This window comes from Amblyraja radiata, chromosome 41, assembly GCF_010909765.2.
Source record: "Amblyraja radiata isolate CabotCenter1 chromosome 41, sAmbRad1.1.pri, whole genome shotgun sequence".
NCBI classification, from domain to species: Eukaryota; Metazoa; Chordata; class Chondrichthyes; order Rajiformes; family Rajidae; genus Amblyraja; species Amblyraja radiata.
Window position 1 is genome coordinate 10,163,050 of NC_045996.1, and position 18,822 is coordinate 10,181,871.

The 18,822-nt window shown below is 46.9% G+C and overlaps 1 protein-coding gene across 1 annotated transcript in view; it reads left to right on the plus strand.

Annotated features, from left to right (window-relative positions):
* LOC116967708 (synaptosomal-associated protein 25) overlaps positions 1-11,597 on the plus strand; it is a 61,088-nt gene extending 49,491 nt beyond the window's left edge. The window contains exons 6-8 of the mRNA XM_033014309.1: positions 5,139-5,273; positions 9,090-9,234; positions 10,379-11,597. Coding sequence (XP_032870200.1) covers positions 5,139-5,273; positions 9,090-9,234; positions 10,379-10,438 — 340 coding nt within the window. The 3' untranslated portion in view covers positions 10,439-11,597. The remainder of the gene's footprint in view (positions 1-5,138; positions 5,274-9,089; positions 9,235-10,378) is intronic.
* Positions 11,598-18,822: the final 7,225 nt, after the last annotated feature.

An 18,822-nucleotide genomic window follows, 5' to 3' on the forward strand; every position in this document is an offset into this window, starting at 1 on the left:
AGCAGTCTACAGTCAATGATCAGTAAGGGGGCAAGATGACCTTGACATCATTGTGTTATAATGACCTGGTCATCCATGGCAGGTTTGGGTAACACCAGGATCAGTCAGCTCCAGACTCTGCGGGACGGTGGCGCAGCGGTAGAGTTGCTGCCTTGTAGCGCCAGAGACCCGGGTTCGATCCCCACTCCCGGTGCTGTCTGCACGGAGTTTGCACGTTCTCCCCGTAACCGCGTGGGTTTTATTCCGCGATCTTCGGTTTCCTCCCACACTCCAAAGACGTGCAGGTATGTAGGCTAATTGGCTTGGCGCATGTGTAAAAAATGTTTCCCTAGTATAAAACACCATCTTAGTATGTTGGATAGTGTTAACGTGCGTGCACCTGGTGGGCCGAAGGGCCTGTTTCCGCGCTGTATCTCTAAACTAAATTAAACATTTACAAGGTCTTGCCTTGAATAACAATTCCAATAACATTCAAGGAGTTGAACGCCTTACGGAGCAAAGCAGCCCACTTAATCGTTGCACCTACCCTAACCAACTGGTGGTCTGTGGTGGCATGGTTGTGCAGCCTCATGTCCTGTGGGATCGAGTGTGGCTCACGGGTCTGATGTGTGAGTCACGCACGGGGGAAGAGTGGAGACACAGGAAGATCGCTGTGGGGAGGATTTAGGGCTTGCAGCCATTCTCATGTCCCTGGCACTAACGAGTCGGCTTCGGCGATTGTCCTCGACACTGCTGACCGCCTTCCTAGCGGTTGCACGCCAGTCGGTCCTCACATGGGCACGGGTTTGCAGTTCTCTTGGAGCTCCCCTAAACTACTCCGCCAGCATCTCCCGAATGCACGAGCTCTTGCCACTGGGAATCGACAGGACAACAGCCACAGGTTCCCTTTGAAGTCGCACACGCCATCCAGTTTAGTTTATTGCCTTCTGTGCCGAGGTGGTACAGTGAAAAGCCTTTGTTGCATGCTCTCCAGTCAGCGGAAAGACTACACATGGTTACAATCGAGCCTTCCACAGTGTGCAGAGGCTGGATCAATGGAATCAAGTCAAGGGAGCATGGCCGGATTAAGATGAAGAGAGGCACTAAGCTATTTCACTTATGAGGCCCCCTGACAGCCCCCGACTTGTGAAGCGTTTTAAGGCACCAACTCTGCCACTGGAATCTCCACGTCCCATCCACTATCTCAGCCCGTCCAGATCTTATCCTTGTGAATGCTGGTAATAGCATCCGTTAGTTTTTCTTCAACTAGCCTTTACCTCTCTGCACTGATCATATCATAGAGTCAAACAGCACGGAAATTGGCCCCTCAGCCCAACTGGCCCATGCGACCAACATGTCCATGCCTAATCCCTGGGATATGGAACAGGGGATTATACACCTGTGATGGGGGAGTCCGGGGATTGGGGCCCTGGGGGAGGGGAAGTGGGATGGAAAATTCCAGATTTGGGACTGGGAGCAATTGCGAGGATTGGGGGCAGAAAGATATTCCCTGTTGATAGTCAACCATGAGTCAACAGAGTGTAATTCAACGGGGGGGAAAAGACTCAAAGTGCTGGAGTAACTCAGCGGGTCAGGCAGCATCTCTGGAGAAGCTGCTTTCTTCCCATATGCCTCAATTCCATTAGTGCTAAGAACTATATTTAACTCTCTTGAACACATCCAGTGAATTGGCCTCCTCGGTGGGGCGGCGAGGTTCGACGGGTCCGGTGAGGCAGCAAGGTGAGTAGGCCCCCCTAGATCTCGAGGCCCTAAGCTTAAACTTGTCTAGTTTATACGTAAATCCGTCCCGGCAAGAGAGTTTATTGTCATGTGTCCCAGATAGGAGAATGCAATTCTTGCATTGCATTTGTAATGATGCTTGGTGCAAGATAAAATCCAGTAGAGTTTGTTTAAAGATAATACAAGGGCCTCCAATGAGGTAGATGGTAGCTCAGGACCGCTCTCTAGTTGTTGACAGGGTCGTTCAGTTGCTCAGATGTGTGTCCACTATTCACACGGCTCCATCAGTGTTTCTATCTCCATCTCTATGTCCATTTGTGAATCTGTGATTTGGCCACATCATTTAGCCAGTCTCCGAGATGTATTGATGGGCATCAGATATGCCCTGGTCTTATGAAGTTCACAACCTCATGAATTTCTGACGTTCCTGGAGATATGGCTTTTCCGCCTCTGTGCTCGGTTAACAATGAGCCAGGTCCTATTTGAAGTTCTCAAATCAGTGTGCAATGTTGTGAGATAATGCAAAGCCCCTGGATATAGTGAGTCCCCATGACACCGATGTCACAATACAAAGTGGATAATAGACAGAGGGGATTTCCAGCATCAGAGCCGACAAGATGTTCCTCCTGTATATGAGAACAGTTAGGAAACATGGTCGTGAGAGGTCTCCTATGGTGGTGAGAGGTCTCCTATGGTGGTGAGAGGTCTCCTATGGTGGTGAGAGGTCTCCTATGGTGGTGAGAGGTCTCCTATGATGGTGAGAGGTCTCCTATGGTGGTGAGAGGTCTCCTATGGTGGTGAGAGGTCTCCTATGGTGGTGAGAGGCCTCCTATGATGGTGAGAGGTCTCCTATGGTGGTGAGAGGTCTCCTATGGTGGTGAGAGGTCTCCTATGGTGGTGAGAGGTCTCCTATGGTGGTGAGAGGTCTCCTATGGTGGTGAGAGGTCTCCTATGGTGGTGAGAGGTCTCCTATGATGGTGAGAGGTCTCCTATGGTGGTGAGAGGTCTCCTATGGTGGTGAGAGGTTTCCTATGGTGGTGAGAGGTCTCCTATGGTGGTGAGAGGTCTCCTATGGTGGTGAGAGGTCTCCTATGGTGGTGAGAGGTCTCCTATGGTGGTGAGAGGTCTCCTATGGTGGTGAGAGGTCTCCAAAGAGTCGTAACGTCTGGTCGTTTCTGGTCGCTGCTAAGTTTTCAACATGTTGAAAATTTCGGCGACCTATCACGGGTGCCGGCAGTCGCCTGTAAAGGTCGCGTAAGTGGGACAGGCCCTTAAGGCATAGGATGCAATGGACCAAGTGCTAGTCAAAAGAATTAATATTAAATAGGTACTAGATAGTTGGCAAACACATGATGGGCCAAATGGCCTGTTTCTCTGCTGCATGAATCCATGATTCTTCACCTCATTTAAAGGATGGAAATAAATATATAAATAATGTATAGGAAGGGACTGCAGATGCTGGTTTAGATAGACCGAAGATAGACACAAAAAGCCGGAATAGCTCAGCGGGACAGGCAGCATTTCTGGAGAGAAGGAATGGGTGACGTTTCGGGTCGAGACCCTTAACTTAATGCAGCTGTTTCCATTTTCCTAAAAGTTACAAGAACCTATACGAGCATTGAATTAAATGTTTTCCAAACTCATCCAGCATACGGCCTCTTTAGCTGAGTCTGAGCTGTTTTCACATGTAATTTGGAGTCAGCTTTGCAGGAAGTTCAGACACACGCTCCATTGAATGGGAATTTCTTTCCGTAGGTAGATCATTGTGACATTTGACATAGCAAAACTACATTGAGTAAGAAGTGTTGCATCTATAAAGTTATTTCTTGTCCTCAAAACGTCTGAAAGAACTGTAGTCCCATTGAAGGTAAATGCTGGGGAAACTCAGCGGGTAAGGCAGCATCTATTGAGCAAAGGAAAAGGAAAAAGGTGACTGGGTAGTCCCATTGAAATAGTTTTTTGAGTGCAATGTAAGAGAAACCTTAAGGGCCTGTCCCATTTGGGCGACCTAATCCGCAAGTTCTGGCGATGTTGCCCTCGACATGCTTGCAGCATGGTCGACACGAGGTCGTAGGAGGTCTTCGTAACTCTCCATCATGCTCGAGAGTGGTCTCCATGTACTCGAGGCCTCAGCTAGGTCGCGGCGTTATTTTCAATATGCCCGCGAAAAAATGCCCGCGAGTAAAAAAAAGGTCGCCATGGAAAAAATCGCTACTTTTTTCACTCGTAGGTTTTGTCGTAGTAGGTCGGCATGTTAGTCGTAGGTAATCGAGGGTAGTCGAAGGTAGTCTTCATCATAGTCGAAGGGAGGTCGAAGGAGATCGAATGATGTCGTCTTCACTCTCCACTATTCGGTGTCCAATTTTCCCGAAGTTAGTCGTAGCTAGTTGTAGCTAGTCTTCAACATAGTCGAAGGAGGTTGAAGGAGGTCTTCAACATGTCAATTTTTCTAAACTAGCCAATTAGGTCGCCCAAGTGGGACAGCCCCTTTAGTATCTTAGTCAATGTTGACACAATAGCATAATTACATAACTTGGCAAGCTAAGTAAAATAGTGGTCCACAATTGTTCATCACCCAGCTGGTTTTAAACAGAGCATAAAAACTTGAATTTCTCTCAATGAATATCTACTAAAAGACGACAGCAATTATTTGGAGAAGAGTTGACTAGAAAAAAATATCAATGCCAATTGACTTGGTTAATGGTCCTATTCAGAGTGGAAGAGAGAAATCAAACTGAACAACAGTTGTCAATAATAGTTGCCAATCTAGGCAGAATATTTCTCCAGTACTGTATGGAATGGGAGGTAAAGTTGTGCATCAGTTCAATCTCAGCCATTTAAAGCAGCTCGGCGGTAGGCTGGATTGACCATGCATTTACTCAATCGAAACCCACTCTGCCTTTGCAGTGGCATTGTTGCTAATGTGCCGCCAAATCAGGGCTGCCTTAATTCTCCGAAACGCCAACGCAGAGAGTGCAACTTAAGGAGCGAAGAAGGGAAAATTGAATGGGGAAAGAAAAAACAGGTACTCACCCAGCACAGTTATATAAAAGAGTGTTCTTACAAATACCTTTTTATGGGTGTGCATATTTGGTGAAACACTTTGGGTGCACGTTGCTTGCAGTAGACTATCTATGAGACTGGGTTTGCTAGCATGTCTGCATGTTATAGTTTGAAGCCATCGGTTGCCTAGTTTCATCTTCTTGCATTGAGATCTTTGGCATAGACATCAACCAAACTCTCTTGGAGAACCTGCCTTAATATAAAACAACATGTCCGATGGACTAGTGGTGACAGTTGTGTCATCTAGTGATACCTATGTGACCTCTGGGCACTGCCTGGAACCAGCAAAGGGCTGGCCTTCACACCACCGGGAGTTTTGAAGCAACCAAACTCTTTGTCCATTTTCTCCTTCCAAGGTTAAAGAATTTTGAGGGCGGAGGAGCCTACAAGAAGGTGTGGGGGAACAACCAGGACGGTGTGGTGGCCAGCCAGCCGGCTCGAGTGATGGATGACCGTGAGCAGATGGCCATGAGCGGAGGATATATCCGGAGGTAACATACTTCTTTTTTTCCCTCGGAAAATTCGGACTTTCCTACTTTCCAAATCAAGAGTGGTTTATAGCCATATGTCCCAGATAGAACAATGAAATTCTTACCAGCAGCAGAACTACAGAATATGTAAACAAAATACTCTGTAAACAATATATTAAACAAGAAAGAAGTTCAGTGTGTGCGTATAATATATATATATATATATATATATATATATATATATATATATATATACATATCTATATTACTAAAAGTCTGTTCTTGACCGGTTTTGGCCATCTGTGCTGCGATTTCCTAGAGAACGCCGCCACCTACGGCCATCATTTTTGGCCACCTCGCTCAGAGCCCCCCTCCGCCGTATGTGTGCCGAGGATTTTTCCCGTCGATGAAAAATGACAGAGATATTAATGGTTTTACAAAATTCCCCATTCTCTCTGCTGCCCCTGCTGGCGGCAGGGGGGAGGGACTATAAAACCAGGAAGTGGTGTGCCCCAATCAGTCTCTTCAAGATGGAGGAAGGCAGAGGGTCACGTTTCTCTGAGCTGTGAATAACACTGAACACATGTCTACTCAAATGTAAGTGTCCTTAGTGGTTCTAAAACGCTTGCAGAATGTGTCTATTGGTTCTAAAATGTTTGTAAAAAGTGTTTATTGGTTCTAAAATGTTTGCAAAAAGTGTCTCTTTCGGTTCTACAATGCTTGCAGAATGTGTCTTTTTTGGTTCTAAAATGTTTTTTTAAGTTCCCCCCCCTTTTCCTCCCCCCTCTCCTCTCCCTCTCTCTGTGTCTGTCTCTCTCTCTGTCTCTGCCCCTTCACTCTCTGCCCTCACTCTCTACCCCCGCCCCCCCCCCCCCCCCCCCCACCTCTCTAGATGTGACTGCAAGTTGGGGGCTATGCGTCAGTAGATAGGGTGGTTATGGGGTAAAAGGAGCAAATTAATAATATTAATATAATATCAAGGGGGGTAATTAGCGTGAGTGGGGGGGATAGTTAGTGTGTGTGACGCTGCATGCCACCTCCCCCCCCCCCACAACCGCACGTTGGGGGAACAGACCCAACGGGTCTGCACTTGGTCTAGTATATATATATATATATATACACACACACACACACACACACACACACACACATATATATATATATATATATACACACACACACACACACACACACACATATATATATATATATACACACACACACACACATATATATATATAGTTCAGTGTGTGCGTATATAATAGATATATGTATATATATATTATATACGCACACACTGAACTATACACTGAGTGTATATATACACACACTCACTTACACTCACACATTTATATATACACATTGGGGACAAGCCAGGAGAATGGGGTTAGGAGGGAGAGATACATCAGCCATGATTGAATGGCAGAGTAGACTTGATGGGCTGAATGGCCTAATTCTACTCCTATTCCTTATGACCTTATGACATGCACATATATACATGCATATGCATATATACATACACATCAATCAATCAATCAATCAATCAATCAATCAATCAATCAATCAATCAATCAATCAATCAATCAATCAATCAATCAATCAATCAATCAACCTTTATTGTCATCTTGCAAAGCAACAATTGCACAGTGCAAAATGAGAAGACATTTCCCAGGGAATACCGGAGCATCGCACATGAAACTTAAACATTTCACACATAATAACAATAGAAACAATCCAGTCCCTGATGAAACAGTATTAATAGTTAAAAGCAGGTAAAACAGCAACATTAAAATACAATAAAACCAATCATTAAAATGTCCAGGGCAGAATCAGGTGACTGTGAGTACAGAGTGACTGTTTAGCAGACTGACAGCCTGTGGCAGGAAGCTGTTTAGCAGTCTTGTAGTCCGGGCTTTGATGCTACGGTATCTCTTGCCTGATGGCAGGAGATCCAAGTGTGTGTGGAGGGGGTGCAGTTTGTCCTTAGCTATTCTCAGAGCTTTTTTCAGACAGCGGCTCTGGAACAGTTCTTGTACCGAGGGTAGGGAGACGCCAATGATCCTCTCTGCTCCCCTCACTACCCTCTGCAGAGCCTTCCTGTCTGAGCTTGTTGCAGGTGGAGTACCACGTATTTATGCAGTACGTTTATACGTTTACACATATAATACATGCACAGATACATATACATATGTGTGTGTGTGTGTGTGTGTGTGTACGTGTACATATGTGTATATATATAGGAGAGGGAAAACTCTGATTTAAAACCTCCACTGCCTTGTGGCCATATCCAGTCATGGAAAAGGCTCCAGGAGTAAACCTCAAGAAAATCCGGAGTCGGAGCCCCTAAGGCAGTTTGTCGTTGTCTACAACCTCGCTCTGGCAGCTCCTGCGACGGCGCTGGTGCCAAACTGTAACGGCCCTGCTGTTCCTTTGGATCGATCAGTGACGTGGAGAGTGGGGGACGTGCTGCATGGGCAACAGCCTGTCCTCCATATGACATCGATCGCCCAGGCTTGCATCCACCCGACCAGGATGCATCACCCATGGTCAGTCATGACCGAGGGGGGTCTACTACACACATATATACATATATACATATATACATACACATAAAAACAAATAAACAATAAGTACAAAAAGACAAAACCAAGTAGATCAGAGCTTATTTGGAGGTTGTGGTGTTTAATAACCTGATGGATTAAGAATCAGTAAGCATTATTTGGCTCTGGTGACATCATTTTTATATTGAATGTTAGTAGCCCTAATGGGCTTTGTGTACATTAGAAGGATATTTGATTTGATTTGATTCAACATTATTGTCATTGTCCATAGTACAAGTACTTAGACAACAAAATGCTCTCTCCCATACAGCCATACTAATAAAAAATAAATAAAAGCATAGAACACCATAGTCCACAACACAAACATCCCCACAGCGGTACCAATGTTTCCCACTGTGAGGGAAGGCACCAAAGTTCGGTCAACTTCCTCCTTGATGTTCCCCGATATGAGAAAGGGGAGCAGGAGTTGGCCATTCTGCCCCTTGGATAAGCTCCGCTGTTCAATCAAATCCTGCCTGATCTGAAGCTGTCCTCAGCTCCACTTCTCCACTGCTGGTTCTACATAGCCCATGATCCCCTTAAGGAACTTAAAAGCAGACTTAAGAAGGGTCCCCGATCCGAAATGTCATCTGTCCATTCCCTCCACAGATGCTGCCTGACCTGCTGAGTTCCTCCAGCACTCCAGCTCAGGATCCGCACATCTCGAGATCCTTGAGACTCTGACAACGTGTTAGGATTCGGGGAACTCTGCCTCTCCCAAATTACGGAGGCAGTCAATGACACATTTTTAGGTCATTGCAAAAATAAAGCACCATAATCTAGAGACTTCATCTAGAAAATGTCAGGGGTTATGGAGTGAAGGCAGGAGAATGGAGTTGAGAGGGAAAGATAGATCAGCCATGATTGACTAGACCTACAGAGTCTCTTGCCCAGAGTAGGGGAATTCACAACCAGAGGACATAGGTTCAAGGTGAAGGGGAAAAGATTTAATAGGAATCTGAGGGGTAACTTTTTCACACAAAGGGTGGTGGGTGTATGGAACGAGCTGCCGGTGGAGGTAGTTGAGGCTGGGACTATCCCAACCTTTAAGAGACATTTAGACAGGTAGATGGATAGGACAGGTTTAGAGGGATATGGGCCAAACGCAGGCAGGTGGGACTAGTATAGATGGGGCATGTTGGCAGGTGTGGCTGAAGGCCCTGTTTACACACTGAAAGACTCTATGACTCTGTGCAGGCAGCTGCTGGTTTGAACATATTTTTTGTTCTGGTTTTAGAGTCACAGATGACGCTCGGGAAAACGAGATGGAAGAAAACCTGGATCAGGTGGGCAGCATCATCGGCAACCTGCGGCACATGGCGCTCGACATGAGTAACGAGATTGGCTCTCAGAACGCCCAGATCGACAGGATTGTGGTCAAGGTGAGAATTTAACTGTGTCGTTGCAAATCCCAGCTGGAGTACAGTGGGTGACACAGCCTGGTAGCGATAAATAAGATACATGATGAGTCAAAGCGCATATGCATCCATATACACGTACACGCAATGAATATGCACGTGCGTGCCATCGTACTAAGACCACTCACAGGCATCCTCATACATAATCTCCACCATGCATATACACGCACACATACCCACACACACACATACCCACACACACACATACCCACACACATACACACACACACACACACAAACACATATACACGCACATACCCATGCACAGACACACACATACATACACACACAATTTCACACATACACACACACATGCCCACACAGACACATACACTTGCTTGTACATACACACACACACATATACATTTACATATACTCATGCATAAACCTACATACATGCACACATATTCACACACACACATACACCGACATGCGCACATACACGCACACATACAAACACATGCCCACACATACAAACCTACACACAAACACATACACAAATGCACATGCCCACATGTACACATGCACACATTTACACATATACACATGCATACGCATACACACACAAATCCACACATGTACACATGCACACGCATACACACACAAATCCACACACACATATACACATGCATACGCATACACACACAAATCTACACACACACATATACACATGCATACACATACACACACAAATCCACACATGTACACATGCACACGCATATACACACAAATCCACACACACATATACATATGCATACGCATACACACACAAATCTACACACACACATATACACATGCATACACATACACACATAAATCCACACACACACACATATACACAAGCACATGCCCACACACATATACACAAGCACATGCACACACACACACACACACACACACACACACACACACACACACACACACACACACACACACACACACACACACACACACACACACACACACACACACACACACACATACACACACTAACACACTAACACACACTCTCAATAGTAATTGTGTGTGTGCACCCATACAAATTCTCCCCAACAGCAGCAAGCTGTGTTCCAATCCCCATCTACGCTTGGTTCTCTTTCTCTTCCAGGGTGACATGAACAAATCCCGCATCGATGAAGCCAACAAGCATGCCACCAAGATGCTGTGAGATGTCCCCATATGAGAGTCCTCCTTTCTGCCAGAGACACCCAACCCAGCATCCATCGCAGCATCTCCAAGGTCTAGGTGGGACACATCCCTGTGCAGTGAAAGGAAACCACAAGGTTCAACATCTCTGTACATTTTATTTTATTTCATCATTTCTCAGTGTGGCAAAATGTTCCAGTGTGTAAGGTGTATATTTCAATGTCAATAAGTGTAACTGCTTGCCCTGAGTGTACGATTTAGTTTTTGTCTCTGTGCCGGTTGATTTTTTTAATGAATGAATTATTCATTGTAACCACCTGATAACATGAGCATGAATCGAGCTCGATGTGTGCAGCTGAATTTCGGTAAACATACTGCAAATCCCTTTCCCTTCTTGAAGATGTCATCCCCAGCACAGAAAGGGAGTGGCCCCTCGTAATGGGGTCTGATACAGAAATTCCAGAGTCTGAAAAACAGTTTGTATTGGGGACACAGTCAGTGTGGAACCATCCCGCAGTTCTGCTTGCCAGAGCTTCAAAGGCACGTCTGCCGATCTCCGAGATTTTTTTCTGCCTCTCAGTGGCTGCGATTTTGCTCGTATTATTTCTCCGATGTCTATAAGCCACTTGTTAATCCTGCCAGGCCAAACGCAGGATTCACGTTTAATGCGGGGGGGATGGGAATAGGAGCTGGCATCAGATGGGGAGTTGACGAGAACTGAGCTGGACTTGCTCACGTCAAAGAGAGGGCCTTCTGCTGGAGACCACAACAAGACGTGAGATTGAAATTGACGTGTAGGAAGGAAAACGTACATAACCCTGGTTCCCCATCAGACCACTTGGTTGAGAAAGGCCTTCCATCAATTGCCACCAATAACTCAAAAACGAAACAAAATTAAACTCACAGCTTTAGGTACTAACCTTATTTCAGAAACAATATTAACATGAACCATTGGCCTGTTTCCCCCTTCGAGATGAGAAGTTTTGGATCAACATCAGAAGTTTTCGCTGCCCATGAAAAGCAACCAGTCGCAAAATGGTTGATGTTTGTGGTTTGTCGTTACTGGCCCTGGCTTAATTACATTTTTGTTATTAAACCTCGAGGGCAGTCATGGTGGCACAGCGGTAGAGTTGCTGCCTTACAGCAAAATGCTACGGCGGAGGCCCGGGTTCGATCCTGACTACGGGTGCTGTCTGTATGGAGTTTGTACGTTCTCCCCGTGACCTGCGTGGGTTTTCTCCGAGATCTTCGGTTTCCTCCCACACTCCAAAGACGTGCAGGTTTGTAGGTTAACTGGCTTGATTAATAAAAAAAAGAAAAAATTGTCCAAGTTGGAGTACTGCCGTGCCGACTACAAAAAATAAAAAACAAAAAATTCAGAAGGTTCAAATCTGACATTTCAAACTACAAAATGAAATATCAAACCTGAAGCTTTTCGGACAAAATCCATAACTCGTTTTAGAAACATAGAATCATAGAAAATAGGTGCAGGAGGAGGCCCTTCGGCCCTTCGAGCCAGCACCGCCATTCATTGTGATCATGGCTGATCGTTCCCTATCAATAACCCGTGCCTGCCTTCTCCCCATATCCCTTGACTCCACTAGCCCCAAGAGCTCTATCTAACTCTCTCTTAAGCTACTTTTACCTCCAGAAACAATGCCACTTCTGTTTTCTCATTACATTTAATTTCAAATCCTGAGAGTTTGTCGGTCTGTAACTCCCTATCATTAAATCTGGTTAGATCCAAGCAATGTGAGGGAGAGCCTTTTTCCCGTTGCCCTACACTGGGTCTTTGGCGATAGACCCTGTATCCCACACATTTTCCAAGACCTAATCCAAGATAAATTCCCTCCAGACAATCGCGACTAAAATCTGCTTTCACCACTCCTCAAAGGCAGCACGTTCTAGACCATAAACACCTGCGAAAATAAAAATTCTCCTCATGTGGCCAACTGACTCATTTTCTCATTCATCCGTTCATCTTGTTGGTGGATACTGTTTCTCTTTGTCTCTCCTGTTGCTGCTGAGTCTGACTCCTGTATCCTTTCAGTGTTCTAAGTGTTAAACCGGTGCGTGTGCTATGATATAGATTCACCGTTCACATAAGCAGACTGACTGTTCCAACTTTAATATAATTCCCACACTCTTGCTAAACATCCTTATTGATCCCGTCTGAAGAAGGGTCTCGACCCGAAACGTCACCCATTCCTTCTCTCCAGTTGTTGCTGCCTGCCCCGCTGAGTTACTCCAGAAATGGTTCTCTCCTCATTAGTCTTCTTCTGGCCGATCAATATTCTCTCCTGCGGCTATGAACACTCATTACAGGCTTCACCGTTCGAAATTGCTTTGGGCCTTAAAGCCAATAAAAGATTAACAAAAGCATCAGATAATCTCTGACCTCTCCGCCTCCAGTGGACCAGGGGAGTCAAGAGTATTTAATTGTCATATGTACTGAAACGGAACAGTAGAATTCTTACTTGAAGCAGGATAACAGGCCTGTCAACGCAGTATTCATAGGCCATACAATCAAGAAAAGGTTCAATAAATATATTTTAAACACAAGATTAATGCAAAATAAATACCCGAAACACAGCCAAGACGTTCGTAGTTCTTAGTTTAGTTGGTGTTTGTAAAGTTCAGGAACCTAAGGGTTGTTGGGAAGAAGCTGTTCCTGAACTTGGAGGATTTGGGGAGAGAGGAATTGTGATGTAGGAGTGGTTTCAGAGCTGGTTGCAGGTTCTTAAAGGGCCTGTCCCACTTACGCGACCTTTACAGGCGACTGTTGGCACCTGTGATAGGTCGCCAACATTTTCAACATGTTGAAAATTCAGTGGTGACCAGAAAGACGCTACGACTCTTTGGAGACCTCTCATGACCATAGGAGACCTCTCACGACCATACAGGCGACCCCTGGCGACATGTCGCGGCTGACCTCACGACCATACAGCCTGTATGGTCGTGAGAGGTCTCCGAGGCAGAAAGGATTTTAATCGTGGCGAAAGGCTGCAATAACACATGGGGACTGGGAGAGCCTAAAATCGATGGCTGTACTCACACTCTCCATGGAGTAGCTGCTTTCTATTGAAGGGTCTCGACCCGAAGCTGAAGGACATGGCTGGGGACACACAAAAGGACACAAAGTGAGGCAGCATCTATGGAGCGAAGGAAATAGGCAACGTTTCGGGACGAAACGTTGCCTATTTCCTTCGCTCCGTAGATGCTGCTGCACCCGCTCAGTTTCTCCAGCAGGTCCTGAGCCCCGGCCCACTCACACAGGACCCCCAGCCCAGCTCAGCCCGAGATCTGCATGCGACCGGTGTGAACGTGTAACTGGCTTTACTCGTTCCTCCCGCCCCCCCTCCCCCATACTGTCGCCATTGACGTTGTGCTGAGCAGACGGCTTGTTGTCGTTTCCCCCTCCCCTCAGCCCAAGCCTGGGGGTCCGCTCTTCCTCCCTCCCCCCCGCCAGCGGAGACGGTGCATTTGTAGACGGTGCATGTCGGTGTTTGCCCCTCTCTGCTGCCCGCAAACCCCAGACCCACGCTACCTCCACTGCCTCCCCCCACTCAGTCGTGAGCTGTAGCCCTGACGAGTTACACTGAGCCCTTGAAGCTAACCCAGCTTGCTCATAGAATATATCTCCCCCCCACCCCCCCAATAATTCTCTCCCTATTTTGTTTCCAATAGTTGGTTATCATTTCCCTACCACCTGTTGTGGCTCACTCTCTCCTGTTTGATGGGCCCCTGAATGACGGACTACCATTTCATTCAATCCCATCCCAGAGAAGGTCAGCAGAGAAATGGTTATTTCTCCACTGAGAAGTCGATGTCGGCACAGGGGCATCTAAAAGATGCACTGTGAGCAAAGAGCCACTGGGAAAATCATCCTGATTCAGTTCCTGTTCCTTCACCAGAAAGCTAGAGGCCAAGGTACACAAAAATGCTGGAGAAACTCAGCGGGTGCAGCAGCATCTATGCAGCTCCACAGATGCTGCTGCACCCGCTGAGTTTCTCCAGCATTTTTGTGTACCTTCGATTTTCCAGCATCTGCAGTTCCTTCTTAAACTGCTAGAGGCCAACATTGGTTTCATCTTAAGGCAGTTAAAAATCTATCCCAGCCAACATTAATCCTTCCCCCCCTCACCCCCCACTCCCCATCCCCCCACCACCCATCCCCCACCCCCTCCCACCCCCCATCTCCCACCCCCCTATCCCCCCACCACCCACCCCCATCCCCCACCCCCTCCCACCCCCCATCCCCCCACCAACCAATTCCAAGACTCTTCATAACACCATGCATTTACATTGAAAGACAAAAGTATTTTAAAAATACCTAACACATTGCCGTATATTTAAAAGTTAAATTGTTACTTTTACAGATATGCCCTTTTATTTTTTTATTGTGTGTATATGTGTGTGTGTGTGTATATACAGGTCTCGTTGGATGATACTTTTTGAACACAATGATTTAACCATGTGAATTGCTTTAATGAACCCCAAGTCCCGGCTCGCTGCGTTGCACAGGTGAGCTGGGATTTACTAGTCAGTAGAAACTTAAAAAAATAGGTGGGAAATGTCCACTGTTACCGATGGCCGCGGGAGCAGGAAAGAGGGGGCGTCGGGAGTTCCGCTCGCCTGAACGCACACACCTCTCGTGTCTCCGCTCCGGGTCCTCCCTGCTGAAGTGGAAGCTACACATCTCTCTGTAGGGCTGGTGCAAGCAAATGGCTACTAAACGCAATGCAGCCACACTCTTTGTCAGTAGTCCCCGAGGTGAACGGACTGTTTAGGTGAGCACATCTCTATCCACATCTCACTGCAGTTCACCCAGGGACGTTGTTTGACTTTGCTAGTCCTAGGTGAATGCTGCTCTGTAGTGGTTAGTTTGGGTGAGTAGATCCCTGCAATGGTCAGTGTGGGTGTGGCATCCTTCAATGGTCATTCTCCCATGGTCAACATGGGGGAGCACCATTCTGTTACGGTCATTGTGGGTCGGGCTAGATGTCTAAAGGTCTGACTGTGCTTAAGGGGTAGTGTGCAGGTTTGTTTAAGGAGTAGCGAGCAGGTGTGTGTGTGTGAGGAGTCGTGAGCAGGTGTGTTTAAGTGTGCAGTGTGCGCGTATGGAGTAGCGACGGGGGGGGTGTTTAAGTGAGGGGTGAGCAGGGGTGTTTAAGGAGCAGTGAACAGGTATGTTTGTGGGTAGTGTGCACAAGTGTGAGTAGTGAGTGGGTGTGTTTACGGGGTAGTGATTAGGGATGTTCAAGTGGGTAGTGTGCAAGTGTGTTGAAGTAAATAGCGTGCAGGAGTGCATGAAGAGTAGTGATCGGGTGTGTTTGTGGTCAACGTGCTAGTGTGTTCCAGTGGGTTAGCGAGCAAGCCTGTTTCAGCGGGTAGTGTGATTCAGTGAATAAGTGCAAGTGGTGGTGTTTAAGTGGGCGGTGTACAGGAGAGTGTGTTTTAATGAGGTTCTGTGCAGGTGAGAATATTTCAGTGTGTGTGGGTGGGTGGGTGGGCTTTGAGCGACCAATTCTGGAGAGCACTGCACAGGTGACCTCTGGACATTGCAAGATAGGTAACACTAGCACTGAGAGAGGCAGAGGGGACAAATAGATATGTCAGATGCTCCCTGATTCAGTGGAGGTGTGGAGTGATCCCCTTATCATTTACAGAGCTGGACCCTGAGGCTCCCTGTGTTGCCCAGTTCAGCAGTGAGGTTCTGGAGCGGACACAACAAGTCCATGCAGGTTCTGAAGATCTCCTTGGAGAATTTGTCCCCCAAATTGGTGAAAAAAATCGGAGACAGTTTTATTCAAATCTTCTTTGGGCATTTCAGAAAATAAAATCTTGCCCTTCCTAATACTGACTCCCCAACACTGTCATTCCCCTTCATGTTTCATGTTTCCACTTTTTTCCTCTTCTCACAGGTTGATAAAGTGCTTTCCTTCCTTTTGGCCTTGTCTGAGAGTCACTGTCTACGATCTGCATTGTTTGCTGCATGTTAGTGTTTAACATGTAACTTCTAAATGTGTGACCAATGGCTATATCACTCTTGTCTTCACCTAAGTCCAATATACATCACTACTGGCGATGCACTGCTATGAATCAGAAAATAAAAAGAAATGCATTAAAATTTCTAGAACAATCTACGACCTTTTGTTTTCTTTATGCCAAGTGTCTTCGTATTAGAATATGTCCAACTATTTCTCATGTCTGTTTTTGCGTGGTGTTACCTGACGCTTTGCCCTGATCGGCAGTCAGAACCTTTCTCCCAAGGTGGAAATGTTAAAGACTAGAGGGCAAAGCTTAATGCCCCTGTCCCACTTAGGAAACCTGAACGGAAACCTCTGGAGACTTTGCGCCCCGCCCAAGGTTTCCGTGCGGTCCCCGGAGGTTTTTGTAAGTCTCGCAACCTGCTTCCACTACCTGCAACCTCCGGCAACCACCTGCAACCTCCGGGGACCGCACGGAAACCTTGGGTGGGGCGCAAAGTCTCCAGAGGTTTCCGTTCAGGTTTCCTAAGTGGGACAGGGACATTAAGGTGAGAGGGGAAAAGTTTAGTTTAGTTTAGAGATACAGCGCGGAAACAGGCTCTTCAGCCCACCGAGTCCATGCCGACCAGCACATTAACACTATCCGACACACACAATAGACAATAGACAATAGGTGCAGGAGTAGACCATTTGGCCCTTCGAGCCAGCACCGTCATTCAATGTGATCATGGCTGATCATCCACAATCAGTACCCCGTTCCTGCCTTCTCCCCATATCCCCTGACTCCGGTATTTTTAAGAGCCCTATCTAGCTCTCTCTTGAAAGCATCCAGAGAACCGGCCTCCACCGCCCTGTGAGGCAGAGAATTCCACAGACTCACCACTGTCTGTGAGAAAAAGTGTTTCCTCGTCTCCGTTCTAAATGGCTTACTCCTTATTCTTAAACTGTGTGGCCCCTGGTTCTGGACTCTCCCAACATCGGGAACATGTTTCCTGCCTCTAGCATGTCCAAGCCCTTAACAATCTTATATGTTTCAATGAGATCCCCTCTCATCCATCTAAACTCCAGAGTGTACAAGCCCAGCTGCTCCATTCTCTCAGCATATGACAGTCCCGCCATCCCGGGAATTAACCTTGTAAACCTACGCTGCACTCCCTCAATAGCAAGAATGTCCTTTCTCAAATTAGGGGACCAAAACTGCACACAATACTCCAGGTGTGGTCTCACTAGGGCTCTGTAGGGTCAATTTGCACTTATACCAAACCAATAAACCTATACATCTTTGGAGGAAACCGAAGCTGACTGGAGAATGGGAAACAAGGTTACTATGGCACAGCGGTAGAGTTGCTGCCTTACAGCGCCAGAGACCCGGGTTCGATCCTGACTACAGCTGCTTGTCTGTACGTTCTCCCCGTGACCTGCGTTGGTTTCTCCGGGTGCTCCGGTTTCCTCCCACACTCCAAAAACATACAGGTTTGTAGGTTAATTGGCTACGGTAAAAAAAATTGTAAATTGTCCCTAGTGTGTGTCGGATAGTGTTAGTTTGCGGTGATGGCTGGTTGGTGTGGGCTGTAGGGCCTGTTTTCGCGATACGATACAATACGATAGAACCTCGAAGGGCCGAATGGCCTACTCCTGCGCCTATTTTCTATGTTTCTATTAGGGGCTAGTAGAATCAAGGGATATGGGGAGAAGGCAGGCACGGGTTATTGATTGGGGACGATCAGCCATGATCACAATGATTGGCGGTGCTGGCTCGAAGGGCCGAATGGCCTCCTCCTGCACCTATTTTCTATCTCAGAGAAAACCCACACAGTCATGGGGAAAAGGTACAAACTCCATACAGACAGCACCCGTAGTCGAGATCGAACCCGGGTCTCTGACCCCACTCAAGATACAAATCCTGCCCATTCAACCTCCTCCCATCCAAACCTCCGATCACAAATTTAGTTTAGTTTAGTTTGGAGATACAGTGTAGAAACAGGCCCTTCGGCCCACGATATCTTACACACACTGGGGACAAGTGACAATCCTACCAGGCTAATTAGCCTATCTACAAACCTGCATGACTTTGGAGTGTGGGAGGAAACCGGAGATCCCGGAGAAAACCCACGCAGGTCACGGGGAGAACGTGCAAACTCCGTACAGACAGCACCCGCGGTCAGAATCGAACCCACGCTGTTACACTTAGGAAACCTGAACAGAAACCTCTGGAGACTTTGCCAAGGATTCCGTGCGGTTCCCGGAGGTTTTTGTCAGTCTCCCTACCTGCTTCCACTACCTGCAACCTCCGGCAACCGCCTGCAACCTCCGGGAACTGAACGGAAACCTTGGGTGGGGCGCAAAGTCTCCAGACGTTTCCGTTCAGGTCCCCTAAGTGGGACAGGGGCATAAGGCAGCAACTCTACCGCTGCGC